The sequence below is a fragment of the Paraphaeosphaeria sporulosa genome (assembly GCF_001642045.1).
Source record: "Paraphaeosphaeria sporulosa strain AP3s5-JAC2a unplaced genomic scaffold CC84scaffold_6, whole genome shotgun sequence".
Taxonomy (NCBI): domain Eukaryota; kingdom Fungi; phylum Ascomycota; class Dothideomycetes; order Pleosporales; family Didymosphaeriaceae; genus Paraphaeosphaeria; species Paraphaeosphaeria sporulosa.
Window position 1 is genome coordinate 2,108,083 of NW_017253365.1, and position 7,910 is coordinate 2,115,992.

At 54.6% G+C, this 7,910-nt stretch overlaps 4 protein-coding genes across 4 annotated transcripts; 2 read left to right on the forward strand and 2 right to left on the reverse strand.

The window, feature by feature from the left end:
- Window positions 1–3,206: 3,206 nt before the first annotated feature.
- CC84DRAFT_827384 (uncharacterized protein) lies at window positions 3,207–4,319 on the reverse strand. Its single transcript, XM_018187542.1, has one exon. It carries the CDS (start codon window positions 3,954–3,956, stop codon window positions 3,270–3,272), a length of 687 nt encoding a protein of 228 aa, XP_018035455.1. The 5' UTR covers window positions 3,957–4,319; the 3' UTR covers window positions 3,207–3,269.
- A 127-nt stretch (window positions 4,320–4,446) lies between these two features.
- Window positions 4,447–5,934, forward strand: CC84DRAFT_1187945 (uncharacterized protein; the record flags this gene model as incomplete). Its single annotated transcript, XM_018180965.1, has 3 exons — window positions 4,447–4,635; window positions 4,712–5,138; window positions 5,198–5,934. The coding sequence occupies 3 exons, from the start codon at window positions 4,447–4,449 to the stop codon at window positions 5,932–5,934; spliced, it is 1,353 nt and encodes a 450-aa protein (XP_018035456.1).
- A 564-nt stretch (window positions 5,935–6,498) lies between these two features.
- CC84DRAFT_1197022 (uncharacterized protein) lies at window positions 6,499–7,831 on the reverse strand (the record flags this gene model as incomplete). The annotated part of the gene is made up of 4 exons (XM_018181497.1): window positions 7,318–7,831; window positions 6,975–7,159; window positions 6,654–6,941; window positions 6,499–6,624 (listed from the first exon to the last, which is right to left on the reverse strand). The coding sequence occupies exons 1-4, from the start codon at window positions 7,445–7,447 to the stop codon at window positions 6,499–6,501; spliced, it is 729 nt and encodes a 242-aa protein (XP_018035457.1). The 5' UTR covers window positions 7,448–7,831.
- On the forward strand, window positions 7,372–7,832 carry CC84DRAFT_1165423 (uncharacterized protein). The gene has a single exon (XM_018178709.1). It carries the CDS (start codon window positions 7,470–7,472, stop codon window positions 7,734–7,736), a length of 267 nt encoding a protein of 88 aa, XP_018035458.1. The 5' UTR covers window positions 7,372–7,469; the 3' UTR covers window positions 7,737–7,832.
- The last annotated feature ends 78 nt before the right edge of the window (window positions 7,833–7,910 follow it).

Consider the following 7,910-nt stretch of genomic DNA (forward strand, 5'->3'; position numbering starts at 1 on the left):
AAATAGATGATACTTTGATGAAGTGCTGTTACAGGTTCCCCAGACCAACACTGGATATATTGAAACGCCAAATCATCCTTGTAGCGTTTCCAGTGAAAAGATTCCTGCTTGCAAAATTCTCGCCGCTCGTTCGTAGAAGTGAATCTCGAGAATACATCGAGTCCCACTTTCTCCACCTAGGCTTCCACGCCCTCTCCCATCACAACAGTGTATGCAGCGAAGCAAACTCCTTCAGATCCTTGATAGATCTGTCCCGGCACCACGTTCTCCTTGCCAGCCCGCATTTCCGGCTCTTTCTTCGTACCATCCTCCATCGCTCCAGCACCACCCACCACCTTATTCCTCTGCGCGGGATGTTCGCGTAGGATGTCTTCAGCCTAGCGTCCTTGCACCCGTCTCGGGCCCTTCGCCGCATCACCCGGCCGCTCAACCTCCGTCCAAATACTATCTGTACTCCTAAACGCTTGAATCTGCCTCACCCTCCTCGAACCCGGCACCCGTAACGGCACAAGCCTATCTTCCGGGTCAAATTACTCGTTCACCGCGTGCGGCGTCGCCGGTGGCACGCCCAAGTGCTGTAGCACCGTTGGCGTGCTGGAAGACGGCGCGGGTGGGGGCTTCGGTGTTGGCGGAGTGGAGGCTGTCGAAGGCGCCAAGGGTGGTGGACCAGGTGGTTCTGGCGTGGATGGTTAGTTAGTTGACGACGTAAATTTGGGTGTGAGCTTTGATAGTGCCGGTTACGGTGTGTTTACGCCGGTGCGGGAAACGGGTGTCTCCTGCGGCCTTGGTGGTGAGCGGGCGGCGGTTGGCTGCGATGGGGGCTTCATCGTCATCGCCCGAGGGTAGCTTCATGAGCTTGCATTCATCGCCGCATGCGCTTACTCTTTGTAAATATCGGCATGTGGGCTATTTGCGAGACCTCTCGCGTAGGACTGTCTCTCTGCACTCTTTATCCGTGCCTGCCATTCCGGTGTAGCTTTTGTGATCTCTGGCATGGTCTTTGCGCTTCCAATTTGATCCAAAATGGCCTCTCTTCCACTAAATCTGGTAACGATACATGTTTCCGTCGGCAATTCTCTATATCGAGACAATGAGCCCCAAGCGCTCTAGCGAGCCGTGTACGGGTACGACGATACTGCTGCTGCCCAAATTTTTACCTGGCGTCGTGCAGGGACACAGGCACATGCAGTGACGCTGTTCTACGTTACACTGGAAGGGTTAAGCGAGAGATGTCCTGGGATATCCCTTACAGCTGCCGGCACGTAATACATTCGTCTCTCAAATTTTCCCTTCTTGTTTCCCCCATTACACGACTGTCATGAATCCATAGGTCTTTTTCTCTGCTGCCACCAAATCACTGCCGAATTGAGGCGTGAGGCCATCCAGTACATAGGAATATTTGTGGAAAGGTTGAAACGGATGCGCGGAAAGAGCTGGAGCGATGTCAGATCCCACTTGAGCATTTCACCCCTGGGCCGCTGCCTAAGTCAAAGCGGTTATGTTCGCAAAGGTACGCTGCTGGGCACAAGGAGTCCAATATTCCAAGGGGATTGGAAGCGCAGCCCCACGGGTTCGCATCTCCATTCACGGTACGAACATAAGCACCAAAGATTCTACGGGAGTGATGCATGTCGTCCGGCAAGCTTCGCTCATGACCGTTTGAGTGGCTTTTGTGAGATCGGAAGTGATTGTGAGTTTTCTCAACAGAAGAGAGAAATTTGAGTGGGCGAATTGATTTTTCGGAACGTAGCCGTGGCAACACTGACTAATGGCTCGGCGAAATACGAAGGCAGTACGAGGAGATCATCTGACATATCGGTGCGGTAATGGAAGAGAAAGGGGATCGAACCAGAAGGCTTGAGCTATGAGGAGGGACTACAATGCCCTGCACTAGACACACCGCAATAAAATCAAAGTCTAGGGAGGCCGATGTCCCTCTGGATCGGGTTTCACGATTGTAAGATGGCCATCGGGCAGAACTTGGTAGCTGGAGGGCAACCGATATGCCGTGGATGGAGCCTTTTGATTATTGCACATGCAACACTGCTCAAAAGACTACTTGATGTTTCTGTTAGCGAGACAGAAACGTTGTCATACATACCATACAGAGTACAAGAGTGAAGGCATGTGATATGCGAATAAACTGAGAAGCATTCACGTGCTGGCTTACCATCGGGGTGAGTACCAAAGAAACAGTGGTGGTGGGCTTCTAGACTGGTGAGGAAACGGCATGGGCGCAGTCGAAGTCCGCAATCACACTTTATTCTGAGCCACAACAAGTTGCCTTTCCGCGTCTAGAAATTCTCACCTGAACGTGGCTGTGAAGCACGCAGGTGCCGCAACGTGGGCGCTCGCTTGAGCATTCGGGCTGGGAGTCTAGGCGCGATCGTGATGCAAATCTCAGCCCCCAAGGCGTATCGAAGACATCGATTAGGAAAACGAATGCGATGCTCAGGTCCGCGGACTTTTCGTGATCTTGAAATTGCGGAGACGTGATCGACCAATCGTGCTGAGTGTGCATTGATGTGTACTAATCACAGATCTGCGCTAGTGATATAGCGATCGATCGGCGAACCGTAAAAAGAGGCAGAGAGGAGTTTGCTCCGCCTGGACGAGGATGCAGCAGACACTAGTTCAATACCACTTGTATAGCAACATGGCCAGATGACGGGGACGCATTTCGCGTCCGCCTTCAAGTGCTTCTCCCGAGGCTGAAGTGCGCATTCCAAGCCATCAACAAGCATGTGAAGTCTGGCGCTCTGGTGGCGGTGCTGGATATCAATTGTAAGGATGAAAGCAGAACTGTAATGTTAAAAGCATAATTTCGGACCAGCCCGCCCAGATGACCATGATTCCGGCAGACGGTAGAAGGACCTTATTGCTTTTTATCGCCAGATACATTGGAAACCAGGACCAGGTCAATGGACCGACCCTGGACCGGGACAGGAACAGCAGCGGGTCCCTGGTGGCACAATGCATATGCCATGCGTCGGGAAGGGGAGTCATTCGCCGCCCAGTTCGCCGAAGACACGTGCGAGACTTTTCTGGACTATTGTTCTTTCGCGGGCATGTATGTTTGTCTTGGCGCAGTGTGCACGGCAGACCTGGCAAGCTTCCGCGTCTCGAACGCGCTCCCCTTTGAAGACGTCATGTTGCTTGTAGAGTAAATTCAGCCGTAGCAGTGAAGTTTGATTGTGAACACGAGGGTGCTGAGGCACAACGGCGGTTCGGGGCGGGAGAGGAGAGGCCTAGCTCAAGTCTGGCATAAATCATGGATTGGCGCGAACTAGCGGCGGAAATGTAGTGATAGCGTGAGGGAGCTTTGTCGAATCAGGGAGTACATAGATCGGTGGGCCAAGCCCAAAGAGCACACTGCGCCGTAGCGTGGGTGGCATACCAAGGGCCACGCAGTGGCGCCTTTTGTGGCTGTCTGGACCTACATCATTGCGCGGCAGGTTAAGCTGAGATGGAGGAGAGAGTTTCGCGCTGTTCGTGCAGCCGCGGCGGTACTTTTGATGTGAAGCACACTGGGGGGTCCCTGCAACATGTTCTTGATCCAGGGTCGCCGCGAGCATGGTAATGTGTACATGGGAGGCTTCCTGCCAGGTCGACAGCACATTGCAGCGGTGCGCACAAGGTTTGCACGAGGCCCAAGGCGGGAATGCATGTGGGCGATCACCCATTCGATCACCTAGATAGCCGACGCCACGGACCCACCCGGCAGGCCAGGGGCAAGTGGATGCGAATTCGACGTCGCCTTCTGCCCGCGACTGCGGGAGACCCACGACAGAAGTTGGTTGAAAGGTGCAGTCGCTTCTGCGTTGGCCAACGGTCGCCTTCGGCTCGTTGCGCCATACTCTTTGGTACGGCGTGGCCAGGGCGCGTCGAGTCCAGTCGAGGCGCCATGGACGCGGGCTGCCGGCAGGTGGTCGCCCTCCGTGTGCGTCCACGGCCATGCTCGTTGCTCCTGCGGGAGGCCGGTCGCTGGCACCCCCGGCCGTCTCCCGCCTGGCGTAGCGAGGAAGGCAGGCGTGGTTGTCAGTCTTCACGCGCGAACGAGACGGCGCCGAAGGCTATATTAAAGCCAGCCCGCGAGCTTCTGCACGCACGAGTCGTCAATTCTCCGTTCCCGCTCCCAAGACCTTCTTCGTTTGCTGTCAGTCCCTAGCGAGAAAACTTCCGTCAAGCCCAGCCGAACAACGTCGATTGGCCTCGCCGCTTGTGCGCGCTCCGGCCAGCAGTCCATCGCACCTGCGCCGCTTTCTTCGATCCGCTTCCTTGTCTTCACCACCGTCTCTTCCTCTCCACCTCCACTTCTCTCTCCTGAGCACTTGCTGTTCTACTTTGGGCGCTGCTCTTTCCTTCGCTCTGCTGCAGCTGCCCCCCACGCGCTCGCAGCTTACTCCCACCTCTTCGACTACCTTGTCTTCCTCAATAGCCTCCAACATGGTCTATCCCATCAACTACCGTCGCCCTGCGCACGTGTCTCGCGCTGAATCGTCGCGCGGCTCGCTCTCTGGCACCGACAAGCAGAAGTCCATCGAGGAGTCTGTCAAGTCTGGCTCCAGTGGCATGTCCCACGGCATCCCCGAGGCCCTCTCCTTTGACCGCATCATCTCTGGTGGCACCTGCCCTGTGAGTTCCCCACCCAGCCTGAACAAGATGCTCGGCTTAACCAGGTCCAAGTGCACTTTGCTGATGCTGAGTCCAGCCATGCACCACACGTGACTTCATGAACTACCTCAAGTACATTGAGCTCTCAGCCGAGAACCTGCAATTCTTCCTCTGGTTCCGTAGCTACGCAAAGCGCTTCAATGAGCTGCCTGGGAACGAGAAGGCTCTGTCGCCGGAGTGGTTCGAGGACAGTGAGACCGAAGCCCCGGCCCGACCCAAGCAACTCAGCCCGGAGACGGCTGCAGTGTTCAAAGGGACAGACTTTGCCACCGACTTCAGGGCGACCGAAGCCGAGAAGAGCAACCCGTTCTTCACTCCGCCGCGTACTCCGAATAGCGACCTGAGGCGCGAGGGCGGCGAGTCACTTGATTCCTACGATGCCAGTCTGGCGTCTGGGGCCAAGACTGACCACGCTCAACGTGCGACAGGTGCGTTTGAGAGCGCAGGCCTCAAATGGAAACCTCGTGAGTTGAACTGACCTGTCTTGAATCCGTACATATCCCATGCTCATACTCGTCAACAGTCTCTGTCCAACCATATCGTGAAGAGATCACTCGCATCATTTCCATCTATGTTGCAGATGGAGGCAATCGTCAGCTAAATCTGTCATCCAAGGAGCGCACCGCTCTGCTCCATGCTCTTCAGAATACAACTCATCCGTCCGCTTTCCGCGATGTCATCGCTACAGTCGAGTGGTCGCTCCGATGCCAGGCTCATCCCAACTTCATCCGGTGGACCATCTGCAACGGCAACCGTCCCCGCGTCATCTTCGCACGCGGTCTTGGTGTTGGCGGTATCGTTGGAGGTTTCATTGCCGCTCTGCTCATCACCCTAAGCAGCGCTGGCCGTGCCTGGCGTGTCCTATCTCTCATCGGCTTCATGATCGGCATATCGACATTGATCGCGGCTTGGAAGGGAATGTGCGTCGTCCTCCACGGTATGCACCATCGCCACCTCCGTCCGTGGGAACTGTTCGCCTCCGACGACGAGCCTGCTGCCAGCATCGACCTGAAGGGCGACTCGTTCGACAGTATCATATCCCACGCATCCAGCAACAGCTACGAGGACGAGCCATGGGTTGCCAGGTATGAGAAGCGCAATGTCGTCCGCAAGATCTTTGACCGAGAGGTCTGGATCCAGGAGCCTGCCCTGCGCCAGATTCAGGACACCATCTTCCTACAAGCGATCCTCGGCGCAACAGTCCTCTCCTTCATCATTGTCGGAATTTTCTGTGCCGTACCGCACGGCAACTTCTATTAGAGCGATTCGATCTTCAACAGTCTTGCAACCATACTTTCTTGTAATCTGTTGTCCGTTTACAAATCCTTGGACGCTCGTTCTGATTTTTCTGATGAATAAAACCATCATCTTTTTCCCTAAGGTTTATGAACAGCGGGCGTATGGGCGCATACGGTGATCCCCATATGCCATCTCGGTGGCTTTTCGTGTTTTTCTCTTTCTTGTCGAGTGCATGGTCACAACAGCAGAAGATGCTTATCGACCAGCATAATGAAGATATCACACAATAAGAATTTCCTAATTTTCGGGCTGCTACAATGGGGGCACTCGCTTCTTATGAGAACGTGAATCTGTAGCCCGTGTTCAAGCATCAATCGTACGACTACGGCCCGTGCTCCGAGATACCCCTGTCGCATCCCATGTATGTAACGGTAATCCTGCAGACCTTTGCAGTGTCACTTTCTCCGGGGTCGAATTTAGTGAGTGAGGTTCCAAACAGCAAGAGCCATTGAGTGTGCAGAAAAAAGCCAATGCGTTCGGCGGGCTCGCAATTCCACCCGCCCTTGACATTTATCGGCGCGCTCGTCATGAAGAATGTCCATCTCCCCTCCCACCATCCTGCTCTGCGTAGATTTTACTCAGCTCCTCCAAACCAAACAGCTCGCCCATAGGCATTCCCCATCCGGTGAGCAGCCATTGATGCAGCTGCCACTCTTATCCTCATCTTTCCAGGGCCACACCTCCAAACTTCTACTATCCCCCGCAACGGCGGCTACTTGGTTCTGCCACAGAAAGGACAGGAATTCCTGCGACGCCTGAACGCCGACGTTGCTGCGATTCGTGTGTTGGTAAATACCGTCGAGTTCGGTGCGCTTCGCGTCGGCCATGGAGTTGTACTGCTTGAGGTATCCCGATTGGATCATCAGGATCGCGCCTGGCTGGATCGACGCGAGCGGTATAATTTCTGCCACTGCTTCGGGCTCGAGAAACGGGATCGCGTGACTCGAGAAGGCGTCGACTTCGTCTTTCTTGAACTCCCTCGTCCAGTGGTATCAGTCCACGAAGAATGCTCTGCCGGCAATTCCTTTCTTCGGCATGTGCTGCATCCCACTGGATTTCGGTGATGCCGCGAAAACAGACGCTTTGTGGCCCATGTAGAACAGCCGCTCGTCCTGGTAGACGTAGTGTCGACATCTGTCCCACTGGCTGGAGCACTGCGTGTTGAACAACCACTCGTCGTCCAAAGCTACGACGCGGGATTCCTTTTTTTATCAAGTTGATGTGCAGATCGTTGCGAGGGTATTGGAAATGTGAGTTTGTCGTGCCTTCGAGCTGCCAGCTGCATGCACGTGTTAAGCTAAGATATCAGAGAACGTATGTGTGAGACAGATGCTTACTTCAAACTCGCCCACTCCCCCGTCCTGAATCCCTTGCGGCACGTGCCCTGGACGCGCTCGGCGGTCAGGTGGTTCAGCGTTCCCAGCTGGTCGTCCGGACCCCAGAGGCACCTCCATTTCCCCGTTGGGCCTGACATGTCACGGGCAAGTTGGAGAACGATGGGTATGGGCGCTGCTCACAGTCGCGCTAGCAATGCTCTGTGGGCTCGCAGATCCCGTAAGGCAGAACGTGGGTACGTTGTACTTCACTATCGTGCTCGCGCAGATAGGGACCTACCCGCTACTATCCTGCATCAGCGCGTGGACTGGCAACAGCCTCGCCCCTCATGGAAGCGCTCGATTGGACTTAAGTGGACGCTGGCAGCGGGAAACATTGGAAGCTTGATCGGGACGAATATTCTCCCGATTAAAGAATCACCCAGATAGCAGACGGGATACGGTGTCTCACTGGGTTCACCTTTCTTGGATTTCTGGCTGCGATTGTGCTCGAGCTCACGCTGGAGGTTAAGAATAAGAATAAGAATAAGAATAAGAATAAGAATAAGAATAAGAATAAGAATAAGAATAAGAATAAGAATAAGAATAAGAATAAGAATAAGA